This window comes from Anopheles bellator, chromosome 2, assembly GCF_943735745.2.
Source record: "Anopheles bellator chromosome 2, idAnoBellAS_SP24_06.2, whole genome shotgun sequence".
NCBI classification, from domain to species: domain Eukaryota; kingdom Metazoa; phylum Arthropoda; class Insecta; order Diptera; family Culicidae; genus Anopheles; species Anopheles bellator.
In genome coordinates this window covers 73302935-73316894 of record NC_071286.1, presented here as the reverse complement: position 1 = coordinate 73316894, position 13960 = coordinate 73302935, and the positions used below count along the sequence as shown (strand labels likewise).

Genomic DNA, 13960 nt, shown 5'->3' with positions numbered 1-13960 from the left:
GTACGAAGCCGCGGACACACAGTATTCGCAATAGTAAGACACGATTCAAACGGCACCGGTCAGGGGTGTCCTTCTCCTTGAAACTCGATCACGGTGTGATCTCAATTCGGTTCCGGACAAGCAAAACATTATCAACCGAATATGCATCGGATGGGTTTGGGAGAAGGAGCCACACCAAGTAGGCCACGAAATAGTTTCTCCCGGAAGCAGAGTAATTTACTTTTCGTTCTATTCGATGCTCATTTGAGTTGAACTGCAACCCCCTTTTAATCAAACTGCTGGCAGAGTGTAGATCATTCGTCCGGAAAGGCCATAGGACGCGCCGGAGGGTTGCCGGCTGCCGATTTCGCACCACGTGTCCGTTACGTGGTGCTGTACGTTCCACAGGAGAGTGTCCATTGTGAGGGTAAAAATCATTAAACAATAAACAGGCGCACACACAGGCAAACAGGTACACTGCACTTGATACTGTATAGGGGGAGACTAGGTGTTTTTTCCAAGGCCGTGTATGATGTAGGCGAGTATGTAGCGTAATTTGCAGATATACGGGAGTACGGCAGAGGCTAAACCAGAACAAACAGAAAAATCATACATGTACGAATGATAGCGCGGTGGGCTTAATAAAAGTATTTATTAAGAATTTCGAATTTCTGAAGCATAATATTTAGATCTGTAAAAAAGAGCAGGCTACGGGATGGAGCAGGTGGCGGCGCGCGCTAGTAACGAAGTCACTATCACTGGAGTATTAGATCGGTGGCAGTAGTTGCCGTAGCAGCAGCAGCAACATCGTACCGAAGGGATGTTACACAGAAGATCAGCAGAAAGATACATTTTTATAAGCGTAAATGTTTGTGTTTTCGGGAGGCTGGCTTCGAGCAGAAGGGTCTACGTGGCAGAGGGTAGGTTTAGGAACAACCCACAGTTGTTGGCGGAGGTGTACAAAACACGCGGCCAGGGGAACAACATTGGTGAGCAACCTTCGTTCTTCGTTTTTGTTGCGTGTGCAGGACTTAGTTTGCATTTAACAAAGAAAGAAAACGCGTACGACTGTCGGTGGTCGGGCGGAGGCCAACCTGCCGCCCAAGCTAAATGAGTTCACAGATTATTTATTTTAAAGTGACGTTTTATTTATCATTTTTAGCCGATTCAATGCGCTCCGCGGGTGATGAGACACAAAAACAGACACTGTTAGTATTGTTCGTAACGAATGATTTTACGTCTAAATTATGCTTTACAGTTTATTGTTATGAGCTAGGTTTAACTGACTGTATTTTAATGACACAATATGAACATGTGGTATGTGCTACAAACACAAAATAAACCTGTATCAATTAGCAATCCCCGGTCGACTGGTTTCCATTTATCCGCCCGTTCCGAAATGTACTCTCTGGTTGGTGATAGGTAAGTAGAAGAAAAAGAGCAAATACGTCAGATCATGTGCTAATTATTATGACGAATTGTTTTTTTGATTTTGAACGAGAATATGAGAAGACGAAGGAAATAGTCCGTTCGTAACTGTTTAGATGACGAGGTAATACACAATACATTTACAATTTTTAAAATTCAAATTGTTTTAACGAGCCTGTAAATGATTTATAGCTTTCAGCAAAATATGGTAAGTAGTTCTTCACACTCAGCTAAAAATTCTACACAAGTAAAAACATTTCAGAAGAACGGCAGAAAACGATGTTTTAAAATGAATGATGGAGGCTATACCAAGCAACGTTGCCGTAATTATTCGACCAATTCGGTAATGTTTGTTCGCCAATCGTGCTCGGAGAAGGCCATGTGTGGTGTTTTTAATAGAACAAAGCAAACTATATTTTCAATTTTTCTGGTTCCCCTTTATTGTAATGGTTTTTACGGGATTATCAGCTCTACTCGCCTATCCGTGGGCGCCAAACAGCTTTTTTGAAATTAAACTGTGTACCGCTTACTGACAGCATTGCTGGGGCGCTGAACACTTGTGACAGCGCGTGCTGGCAGTTTTGACAGCGGCTTCCTTGTGGCAGTTTGTTATTTATTTAGTTGGTAGTCGAATGCGAAAATGAGTGATCCGAAATTGGCGAAATATTTGCGAATATTCTGTGCAATACTCTGCTTCACCGGTGTATTGGCCTTCCCGGAGCAGGGAAAATGGGATTTTGTGCTAACGAAGGTATGATAACGCGGTAAGGTAACGCGCGAGGGGCGCGAATCTGGGTGGCTAGGTGCCAGCTGGACACTGGGCTGCTGGAAGCCAAAAACCACCACCTTAACAAGCTACGTGCCGAAATGACAAACAAATGACCAAATTGGTGTTACTCATTTCTTATCGCTTCAGCGGAACACGTACATTCCCATTCCCAAGTCACTTTACGATGGCTTTAGCATCTACGTTCAGGGTGAGTGGCGTCATGCGGTGTGTGTTCGGTCCCTAGCCCCATATAACGCCACGCTCCTCTCGTTTCAGTAACGTGCGAACCGGCCCAAGCGCAGCCACCGGCCAGCAACCACGATGTGCATGTGAACATTTCCTGGACACTGCGAGAGCTCAAGTGTTGGCAAGACTATGTCAGCTATGTGAGTATTGCTTCCTGGTTTCGGTCCCCTCTTGACCGTACTGAGAGTGGCCGGTGTGTTTTAGTCTTATTTCCTGCAAGACGAACGCTTTCCCGTGAGAAACAACATTACCCAGATTGACTCAGGCGTGTACCCGAACGTGTGCAGCAACGATCGCCACATCATCATTCCGGAGCTCAAGTTCGTTGCCCCCAAAACGGAGCCTCCAATACTTCCCGCAAGGAGAAGCGTTGCATCGGTAAGCCTTTGGATGGGGATTCGAGTTGCAACGCAGATTACTCATTGACTTAAATTCCAGATTCCTGGTGGAGAGCAGCAGCAACCAGTCTTTACAGTGACCAAGGATGGGCTGTACATTTTCATCATCCGGATCGAACCGGGAGGCAAGGAACCGCTTCGCTCGAGTGACAGCGACCTGGACACTCTGGGCGATTACATAGCGAACGTGCACGTCGAAATACGACGGGATAATGGCTACTTGTCGGCCGTGGATTGGCCACTGCTCCCGGTAAGTTCCGAGGAACTCGGGCTGCAGCTTCAAGCCTTAACCACTCGATCATTCTGATTTTCCAGTTCTACGGAGCGATGTGCCTGGTGTACGTTTTGCTCGGTATCGTGTGGCTGACGGTTTCGTTTCTGCAGTGGCGCGATTTGCTTCGGATCCAGTTCTGGATTGGTGGCGTAATCCTGCTCGGGATGTTGGAGAAGGCCATGTTCTACGGCGAGTACCAGAGCATCAATTCGACTGGTGTGTCCGTCAAGGGTATGGTGCTACTGGCCGAATGGGTATCGTGTGGCAAAAGAACCCTGGCCCGGATGCTCGTTATAATTGTGTCGCTCGGCTTCGGTATCGTTAAGTAAGTGGTAACCGGGCTCTTAGCCGTTCGGTTAAGTGAATTAACACAAATTTGCCCTCTCGTAGACCCCGACTAGGACCAATGTTACACCGCGTAGTAGGAACCGGTGTGCTGTACCTTGTGTTGGCCTGCGTAGAGAGCTTCCTGCGTATCATGCACACGAAGAACGATCCGAGTAATCAGATTCTGGTCGCCAGCATACCACTGGCCGTGCTCGATTCGGCCATTTGCTGGTGGATTTTCACGTCCCTCGTGCAGACGACGCGCACCCTGCGCCTGCGAAGGTTCGTTCTAGAGTGTGTGGCCGGAACGTTGAAACCGTGTCGCTAAATTGAGCTTTCCATTTCCCCAGAAACATGGTCAAGCTGTCGCTGTACCGACATTTTACGAACACGCTGATATTTGCGGTGCTTGCGTCGGTTGTGTTCATGCTGTACTCGATCAAGGTTCATCGTTTCGCTGACTGCCTGACGGATTGGAGGGAGTTGTGGGTCGATGATGCCTTCTGGCACGTCCTCTTCTCCACCCTGCTGCTGGTCATTATGATCCTTTGGCGGCCTACGAACAACAACCAACGCTATGCGTTCACTCCGCTGCTCGATAACCCGGAGGACGAGGATGACGGTACGTTGGAGAACAATAGGCTTCAATGATGGAACCTCCGTGGCTAAAACTACGTTCTTTTACAGAGGAAGAGGAACAGTTTGTGTCGGATGCGTACGGAGTGAAGATGCGAGGCGCCAGGAGCGGCTCACCGAAACCGTCCGCCAAGAGTGTGACGACCGACGAGGACAACCTCAAGTGGGTCGAGGATAATATTCCTGCCGCCATCGCTGACGCGGCCCTTCCCGTGCTAGACTCGGACGAGGAAATTATTAACACCAAGTTTGAGGTCTCTAAGATGCAGTAGGGAGCCAGTCGCGTATGTCCTACACTATACATTATTTAACTAACGGAAGATTGCCGGCACGCGCACGCGCGCGCAGTATCGTATTCTGATCGGTTCCTGACCGTGTTCCGGTCCATCCACGCGCTCGCTTTCGTCCACTGCACTGCGCAACGGGTGGGAGCTGGTCGTTGATAACAAGTGATAGTACTATTTCGAACGGCACTAGTCAAACGTTATAATTTACTCTAACGCCCTGATGGATCAGGGCAATGGAATGAAACTATTTGTGCGATGGTACCGTTCAGTAAGACCGTTGGGTGGCGAGTGTTGACTGGATTATTTGTTTGCGATGTGATTTCGGTATGTGTTTTTAATTCTAGTATATAGCAATCTTCTTCCCTGTTTCGCATCAAAAGCCTCCCAGAAACGGGGCTGCAACGCGCTCACAAAATTCGACACAAATCGATCGTAAAGTCGTGAAGGATGCGTAACTTTTCTTTGCCATTGCTGGCCATCCTTCTTCCTATTGCTAGCGAATGTGCACACCGTAAGCTAGGAACGTATCGCACGTTTCCGGACCAGTTTATGATAGTAGCTCTTCTATGGTACACTAGAAATAGGTAAACGGAAACAAAACCATTGACACCATGAATGACCATGAACAGAGAGAGGATTGAGAGGATGGGAGGTAAACTAAGATAGTCCTTATATATTAGAGACGGTTCGCGCTATGAGTACTTCTAGTATATTAGACCCAAAAGCTACAAACAATGGATTGTAAAATTTTGAACTCAAAAGCTTTCGAAATAAAGTTCGAAATAGGAAGCCGATAGCGGAGACAAGCACCTTTAATCTTGCAACCAACCAAGGATATGCCGCCGGAAACGAAAGGACTTAGCTTTTGGGCTGGCGATAAGGACGCTTTCTTGCATGAAATTAATCCACAAAATCCTGCAAACAAGTTTCTTGTTTTCCATTCAACGGTTTTTAATTTCAATCAAAAATTTATTAAAATTTAAATTTTATTTAATTTTTTTTTGCTCGGCAGCGTTGGGACAGTGAGCAAAAACTAAGAAGGGTGCAAAACGTATCCGAAACCGAACAAGTGCTCCCTTTCCTTCAGCTTCAATTTCTTTTAGCGTAGTGCCCCCTCTTAATCACCCTTCTTAATCGTTTCCATTTAATTTCCCTTCCGGTTGTGGTTTGATGCTCTTTTGCGGGGAACTATTATGGTTGTATCACTTAACGGCATGAAGGGTTTTGCCATGGCGTGGTATTAAGTTACACAACTTCTACAACAATATGGCGCCTTAAGGAAAAGAAGATAAACACGGACCAAAGAAGGAAATATTATTTCTTTCTATTGCTTTCTGTGTGAGTCACAATGGGCATATGAGCTGCATTTCTTATCAGAACTTCCTCATACGAGAGAGCGAGAAGGAAACACTTGGCTACTCGCCACTTTGGTGCGATACGCCCTCTGGTGGCGGGTGTTTGAAACTAAGTTTCAATTTTTTTCTCAAAACCGGAACTGCTCGTTACTCAACAGCTTACACAAAAAACACAAATTCGTAACGTCGATTAAGATATTTGACCATTACTTACCCAGGAACGCGATGCGTAGTCAATTGGAGAGAAACACCCAGAAAAAACGAAAACCACTGGATTGGATTGAAATTTATTATTAGAACTATTCCTGTAGCGTTGTATAACAAATTTGGATTTTGATTTGGAGCTTCTGCCCGCTTTCTCTCTTACACGGTTTTGTTTTACAAAATCTACGAGTGTCATACAGTCAATAAAAGGGGGGGAATATGGAGGGGCATAACTGTTTTGTGTACAAATTGTGTTGGCAATTTGATGTAAGGCTCGAACCGAACAGCTTCATGTTGTGTGGTGCTGATTCTGTATTTATTTGCTCGACGATAAAGACGATAAACAACAACAGACGGGTTGGTTTATGTAATGTACATAGAGCTTGAACGGCTCACCGTCTCGTCCATTAAAATACTATACTCTTATGCGTGTAAATTTTGCTTTTTGGCATTGTGATGGCAAGTTTTAAGTCTCGCTTGTGTGAAGCCTTTGAATTGTTCTCAGTCCATCTTGGTATTCACTTTTAACGTGTGACACAACCAAAGTATCCCTTCTCCAACAATCGCGCCCCCTTCGAACCGGAACCGGAAGCTTCCCGCGCTGCTCCCCAGCAGCTTACGTATCGTTTGATCGTTTGATCGATCCGTTTGATCTTCGTTTAACCCCTACAAACCAATATGGTACACGTTCACGTATATACAAATGTGTGTGAGAAGCTATAGATATGTGCTTTCCGTTCCCTTTTGCTACACATTTTAATTTAAAAACAGACTCAAAAGATTTACAAAATCGTTGCTTCGCATCTCTGCTAAGAAGGAACTGCCCCCGATCGATCGCCAGTGTGCTGATATCGTCTCTACGGGAGCCGCAGTTTGTGCTGGTTTTTCGGTGCGCGCCATCGGTACAGTTACCGCAGCGAAAGGATGATTCGAAGGGCTAGGCCGAGGAGCAGGATAAAATGTGGCCTGTCGGAGGCGACACTGCGGGCACCGCTCTCTGCTGCAATAGAGGTAATATTTATCACAAACAGTTGTCCTTGGATCGATGATGACCCGTTGGTGCCGTACCGTGTACGCGGTCGGCTCGCGTAACCGACGATAGTCCTGATTTGCGTGACTCAAGTATTGGCGCTTTTTGAGGTTTGTCCAGCTCCACGCTCTCCTCGTTGCTCTTCCAGTACACGGTCGAGATGGTGGCCAGGCACTGGTTTTGGGGAAAGAATGATTCGTATAGGTCCGGGTTTCCCGACTTTTAGGTTGCCGTTCCACTGACCTTGAGTTTCATATCGCCCCGCCGGAAGTGCTTCTGTTTGACGCGAAACTCTAGCCCCAGAATGGACGTTTCGAGCTGATCGGGCATCGACACGATCGTTGGATAGCGGCGCACCAGCATCGGATCGGCCAGCTCGCTGTTGATGTACCACGTGAGCTGTGCGGCCGGCCGAGCTCTGACCGAAGTGCAGTTCACGCGCACGTGGTCATTGATCTGATACCGCGGTTTGCCCCCCGTAATGATGGGATCTTCCTCGGGAAGAACTGCGAAATTCCAAGACGGTTGTGAAACGAACGCCCGACCACCACGAGAACTGTGTGGCTTACCGACAACCAGCATCATATCGTGTTGCGAAACGGTCTGGAAGTAGGGTGCTTCACCCGACACTTCACAGATGTACTTCCCGCTCGAGCCGGGGCCAATAGAATCCAGCGTGATGTGATTGTTGGACGAGTTGTGCACCTGGCAGAGGGGATGGGATCGGGATGTGAATGGCGGCCGGTGGCGACCAAAGGGCGATCGTCGCTGGCCCGTCACGAGCCCCACTTACGTTCACGATGACACCTCGCAGCTCAAGGACTTGCACTTCCGGTTTGTCGCGCGGCACGTACCGGTAAAACTCGTGCCCGTCCTTGTACCAGCGGACCGAGTACAGCTCATCGCCCTCCATTTCGTACGGACATTCCAGTCGCACCGATTGCCCCTGAATGGCGTGCTTCGGGACGACCACTTCCTTGAGCCGGACGGCACCGCCCGCGGGAACTGGAAGAACAGAATTGTTGGGCTTCACACTTTGCTTCACCACTCAGTCGGCACGTCGTCGATCGCCCAAGCTCACCCTGTACGAACGAAAGTAGCAGCGGAAGTAGCAACAGAATCAACATGGCATGCTTTCTTCGATCGGCCACCACGAGAACCATTTGCGGGCCACGAGAACCCGAATCCGAAGGGACACCAGCAAGCGCACACCCTATCACCACACCATTCGACGGACAACCGGGACCGGGTGATCCATCACTTTCGAAGCGCACATCCCCGCCCGTGGCCTCGCTTATCACTAATCCGCGTCCGACACTCCACGGCTTCCCGAAACACCAAACGGCCACACCAAATTCAAAAGCATAATACAGGGCCGCCCGGTATCTAGTTAATGGCCCGGTTTTTGTGCCGCAAACGAATGGGGTGCTTGGTCCCGGCACTTCACACTCTCTACTGTGGCCAGTAATTAAAAGCGCAACCTGCACAGGATGCACAAACACAAACCCACGCAGGGACACGATGAAACCGGAGACCCCGAGCCGGAGCGTGGTCGTGCGTTCGTATCCAGTGCCGCTGGTGGACTGCCGCAGTCGGGCTGGAAGTGAGCATGGGATTGCCGTGAACTCCCACATCTTCCACGCACAACAACATGCTGCGCGCGGCAGCTGACGGCGGGACGGCGGGGCGAGTGCTCCGTCTCGGTCGGAACCGTTCGTCGTGCGATCGTGTGTCAGCCGAAGCGGAACAACCGCGCGTCGTCGTCATCGTGCTGTGGGACCGGGGCTTACACGGATAACCGACGCTCTCGGCTCGGCGAAGCCACGCAAAGGCGCGACAAACACAAAGTGTAGCCGCGTAACCGCGTAACCCTCTGCACCACCCGAAAGGATGCATCCGGGGCCGCTTTTTGCGGAACTTTACCGGGCTTATGATTCACTAAATTATGTATTTTTGACAAATCAGCGGACATAGCCCTGGGAGCATGCGTCATGCGGTGAGCGGCGCCCTCGGAACGGCCGGTGGTCGGAAGCGGCAGATCGAACGGAGAACGTCTTCGACTACATAGTCATCACACCGAGGGGGCAAAACTTGACTCCATGTACGGCCCTGACGGCTGGTGAGAGAAGCGCAAATAATCGATTAGACACGCATTATGCGACCATGTGAGGGTGGCCACCCAATTATGCCTGGCCGGGAGGGTGGCCACTCTATTTTTACTACTCACCAGGCCGACGACGCGACGATCGAGCTGCCGCCGATGATGATGATGATGATGCTGATGATGTCATCGACCTTCGGTTCGCGACGAGTCCCAAAACACGAGCACGCACTCCGGTGACGCCTCAAGGGTTGACCGCCGGATGCGAATGGATTAATATCGGCGGGCGCGCAGAGGGCTACGGAATAACATTCAAATATCGGGTCCGCCGTCGGGGGCCAATGTTGCCGGCGTGAGGGCGTGTAAAACATTGTAAACAACGGCCCAATCAATGGCCAATGCTCCGGCTCCGACTCCGGCACGATCGACGGGCCGTCAACAATGGTCAGCGCGACGGGCGTCACGTCAAGCGGCCTACTTGATCGGCTCGTACCGAGTGTGCAATTAATTATGCACCGGTTCTAAGCACCGAAGTAGGCTTCGCTTTGCAATTCGTTATGTTTTGTTGCGCTCCGTGGCGTATCAACATCACACACCCGGCCCGGCCGGGGCCGTTTTGCATACACCCGGCCACGACGGACTAAGGAACCGGTGGAAGTGCCAGTGCAAACACGGCCCGTGTGGTTCAGCATCGTCGGGGGCGCGTCGTGTAAACAGGGATATTTTCAATTACCAACAACAGCCGACCGGAGAAGGAACCGCCGAAAAAGAAACCCTCAGCGTGGAGAGAGCCGCGTCGGTGGAAAATGTTATTTATGGGCAATTCCTCGCCCATACGGCACGGCGCACATTTGGCGACCCACCACCAATCCGTGCGGTAAATCAATAACCCGGGCGAAGGATGTGGCCGGGCACCGAGGGGGTTCGTCACAAGGGTACTTCTGGTAACGTGAGTGCGCTCTGGAGCTTCGGAGAAAACAAAGCAAATTGTGGTTCTTTCTAACCCCCCCCCACGTCTTGCTACTTCGTTTCAGGAAACATCTCGGACCCGGGCCCGGGCGGAATGGAAATAAATTTCCGAGAACGGAACACGCATGAAGAGCGTCTACTCTACAATGTCTCTGGATGCCTCTCGCGTTGCGCTGTTGCGGATTGAACACACAGGGTCAGTGCGGCACTAATCCGGTAATCGAAAACGATTAACGCACGGCCTCAGTTCGAGGACCAATCATCGATTAATCGTCACCGCGCCGCTCCGAGATGGGCCGCTGAAGGGTGTAACGTTACACTTTCCTCGGGACGCTGGGTGACTGACGTGACCCGGACCCGGCTCCCGGCGAGTGCTGTTTTCTCGATTCCGAGAGATAAAAAACAGGCGTCGGCGGGGCGAACGACATCTGCGAAGCGTTAAGTGGTCGTGGGACCCATTTTTGGTCGCACTTGGCCGTGTATGGTGAACGCATCTCGAGGCCGGAAAGTCGAGAGGAAATAATAAGGAGAACAAATTGCTGCTTCCCGCGAGGGCGCGCGCAATAATCGATGGTGATTGGATTGGTGCAGCCGCCGCGTCGTAGTTCCCGTTCCCGGGCACTTTTTGGGCCTGATATTCAATCTACCGGATTGACTCCCGGCGGCGTAGGGGTCCTCTGCCATCGCCCATCATAAAGAAGCTGTTCTTTAGCTCACGGAACACCGGAGGCGGCCCCGGAGTGAAGTGCCCAAAAGACATTATTTCATTTTATGAAGTGCGGCTCGGAGCGGCGCACTGCTTACGATCGTACTCACGATCGGGGTTGTAAATGGATCGCGCGTCAGTGAAATGCATTAGCGCGATGGTGTGAACGATCGAGAGATCGTGTTTAACAACCCCTTTTTCCGCCTTTTCTTTTTAGTGTTTCCTAACTATCCACACCGAAAGGATCCCGAAAGGAACCCTTTCCCATGCGAGATCGAACCAGAGGGGACACTCCGGACCGCGATCGGTGATCAATGTCTCAACACGTATCACTTTTCGCCAAAAAACGGGCCGGTGGAAACTGAGCGAAAGGTTTGAAGGACGGACTGGGCCTGTCGCCCAAATGTGCACGACACGGCGCGCGCACTCACGCTTCCTAATTGAAACCATATGGCCACCCGGCGGCCCATATGATGGTGGATGGCGGGACGACCTCATTTTTACGCATTATCGGGAAGCCCTCCGGTCCACATGACGCTTCGTGTTGCGTGGTTCCCGTTTTTTCGGGGCAGATGGGATCGCTAGAGCAGGCCCTTCGTCCGAAGGGAGGTCACCAACGCCACTGCGCTCGGTGCGCCAATCGTGCGCAAAGTCGATCGTACTTCGAGCGCTTCCGTGGTTCCGGGTGACTCCGGCGTCTCCGTGGGGCGTTTGTTTGGTGTTTTTTGGCCAACCGGCCGGCCGGCCCGGAAGATTGGGTGTCATTAATCACAGCGGTGGGTGCGTGCGTGCGTGATTTACGGCCTTCGGACCCGGGACTGCGGGCGTGGTGCATGTGGATTGTAAACAGCGCTACAAATACGGTTCTCGTAAACAAGGAAAAGTCGGGCAAGAAGTTGGGCTCTCTAAACGCTCGCCCCGACCCGACGTCGTAGGGTCCCGTTTTGTTTTTTTCGCTGTTTGTTGGCTTTGACTTACAATTGACTGTTTATCACGGGGCACGGGATGCGTGCTGCAGTTTCCATTAGTCCGCAATAAAATCGATCGATCGCGTGGCTCGAGGACCGCGGGGTGCCTTCGGGTCAACAATTGCTCGATATCTGTCCATTAGCTGCGCAAGGTATTTGGATGTAGGTTAATAGGCACGGGAGGTTCTTGTTTTCGTTCGCCCGGCCCGGCTCGGTACTGTTTGCTTTGCATCCTGCACCGGGGCCCCTACCTACCGAAACCTAATCCGCCGTCTCCCCGGGCATTGTCCGGTAAGTGGGGTGAAAAGTGCAAGTCAAAGGTTTGGTGGACTCGCGCCGGACCTTCGATACAAAGCCCAAACGTCGGTCGGCGTCACGCCGCATGACTCATGCGCGGCTCGGGAAACGATTCGGGAAACGTATTTATCATGACGCGGGACACGGTCCGGCCCAACGAAAGGTGCCAACAGCTGTCATTAGGACGCGAACACAAACGGCGCAAATAGGGCGAGACCCCTTTGTAGGAGGGCTTCGGACCGCCGGACGGGACGTGAGTTTAATATTACAGGCACAGCGTCGTGTCCCCGGCATGATTCACGTGCATTAATGGCGATATTTTATTAAGTTACTTATTAAAAGAAAAGGTGGCCCCGGACGGATCAAATGATATTGCATTATCCCGGCACCCGGTTGGGGCAAGGACGATGCCGGTTCTTCGTCGGTCGCCGGCGTCCGCGCCGAAGGACACCCCGGACACACTCGGACGAAACAAAAGGGCCACTGCTCCGAAGGAACCGGAGTGGGCCGCCTTCTTTTGTCTCCGGTCACGTACATCAGCAATGCACTAACTAGGTGAAAAAGAGTTGTCTCCATCAGAATTACGTGACGCCGCTGCCGGCGACGACAACGGCGACGACGACGGCATCCTCTCATTGTTTCATTACTCGAGAACATCCTTGTCCTTGTGCAGGGCACTGCAGACTGAGAATGCCGCCGCCTCGGTTACACGTCCGAACCGTGTGCGAAGTAACGACCAGGCAGGGCGCCTTCGTGGGGCTCACAGGATTTGATTGCACCGAATTTTATCACATCCCCACGATCATATGCTGTGTGGAGCCTGTGGCCGGTGAATGCACTTTTCCACTTAAAGCCCTCCCCCGGCGGGTGGGTGTTCGAGATCCTCAAGGAATGATTAGAGCCCGGCCCCGCCGGCGGATGGCCAAAAACGGTTGTCGAAGGCGATTAGATGGCCGTCGCTACGTCGCGGGGCCAGTCCGTTTTAGGCAGTCGGCAGCCCTAATTGGAATCAATTTATTCTTTGCCAACATTTAATTGTTTAATTGGGGTTGACTCTCTGCGACTCCGAGCGACAGAGAGAGAGAGTGAAAGAGAGTGACGAATGAGGGGATTCTTTCCCGGGTACGAGCACCACAATTTTGCAGAATTCAATGTGACACTCCGCGTAAGAGGAATTCTTGAAGAAATTAACATTCTCCCGAAAACCCTGGAGCCTGCCACGGCCATAGCGTGCGTTGACGAGTCCGATCCCGACGCTCCTTTCTGGTGCTGAATTTCTGCTGACTCCAATTCATTCCATTTCTGAAAGAAAAAAGGAACTCTTTAGTGACGGCTGCTTAACCACTTATTGACCCACCGGTTGAGCTGTCACCGGGCGTTTTTGGTTCGTAGGATCTTTAAATGTGCGCCATCGATGCGCCAAATAATGGCAAATGTAAACATGCACCAAAACCCATCAACCGCAGCAGCAGCAGCCGGTGGCCGCAGTCGCCGGGTTCTCGTGTCACGCCGCCGCCGCCGTCGGTATCTGCCGTTGTTTCGATAATGGAGAAATAATGGATTAATCAGTGAACCGTGCTGTGGCCTCACGAGAGGCCGTAGACCTCTTAAAGCCGGTCCGGCCAGCCAGCCGACATCCGGCGCCATTTTGCTGCGGCATGGGCAAAAATGTTGTGCCCGTTACACGTTATCATAAATCACCCGCGTCTGATCGCCCTCCGTCGGTGGGGTCACCGGGGAAGCGGGCGGGGTGGGCGAAAAAATACCGACGGCCATCGACGTGTATCGAGTGCTCTTCACGCGATTCACCACTTCGCACTGTTGCGTGATAGGTCGGGCCGGCATCCGGAATCCTGGCTGCTTCTATTTTACGCATCGGCCGCGCGCACCGAAAAGAAAGCTCCGTTTGTGGAGCCAATATATTTAATCCTTCGCTGAACTGGAAAAATCGATTCCGTTGCACTTGCATTTTTTATGGCCAACTCG

General features: G+C 51.1%; 2 protein-coding genes across 2 annotated transcripts; one reads left to right on the top strand and one right to left on the bottom strand.

The window, feature by feature from the left end:
- The first annotated feature begins 2022 nt into the window (after positions 1-2022).
- LOC131210435 (transmembrane protein 87A) lies at positions 2023-5167 on the top strand. Its single transcript, XM_058203684.1, has 9 exons — positions 2023-2158; positions 2324-2384; positions 2453-2562; positions 2627-2800; positions 2861-3070; positions 3136-3419; positions 3485-3703; positions 3772-4043; positions 4109-5167. The coding sequence occupies exons 1-9, from the start codon at positions 2048-2050 to the stop codon at positions 4327-4329; spliced, it is 1662 nt and encodes a 553-aa protein (XP_058059667.1). The 5' UTR covers positions 2023-2047; the 3' UTR covers positions 4330-5167.
- Positions 5168-6053: 886 nt separating this feature from the next.
- On the bottom strand, positions 6054-8485 carry LOC131210436 (uncharacterized). The gene is made up of 6 exons (XM_058203685.1): positions 8015-8485; positions 7727-7938; positions 7503-7638; positions 7177-7439; positions 6972-7107; positions 6054-6903 (listed from the first exon to the last, which is right to left on the bottom strand). Exons 1-6 carry the CDS (start codon positions 8094-8096, stop codon positions 6812-6814), a joined length of 921 nt encoding a protein of 306 aa, XP_058059668.1. The 5' UTR covers positions 8097-8485; the 3' UTR covers positions 6054-6811.
- Between the last annotated feature and the right edge of the window lie 5475 nt (positions 8486-13960).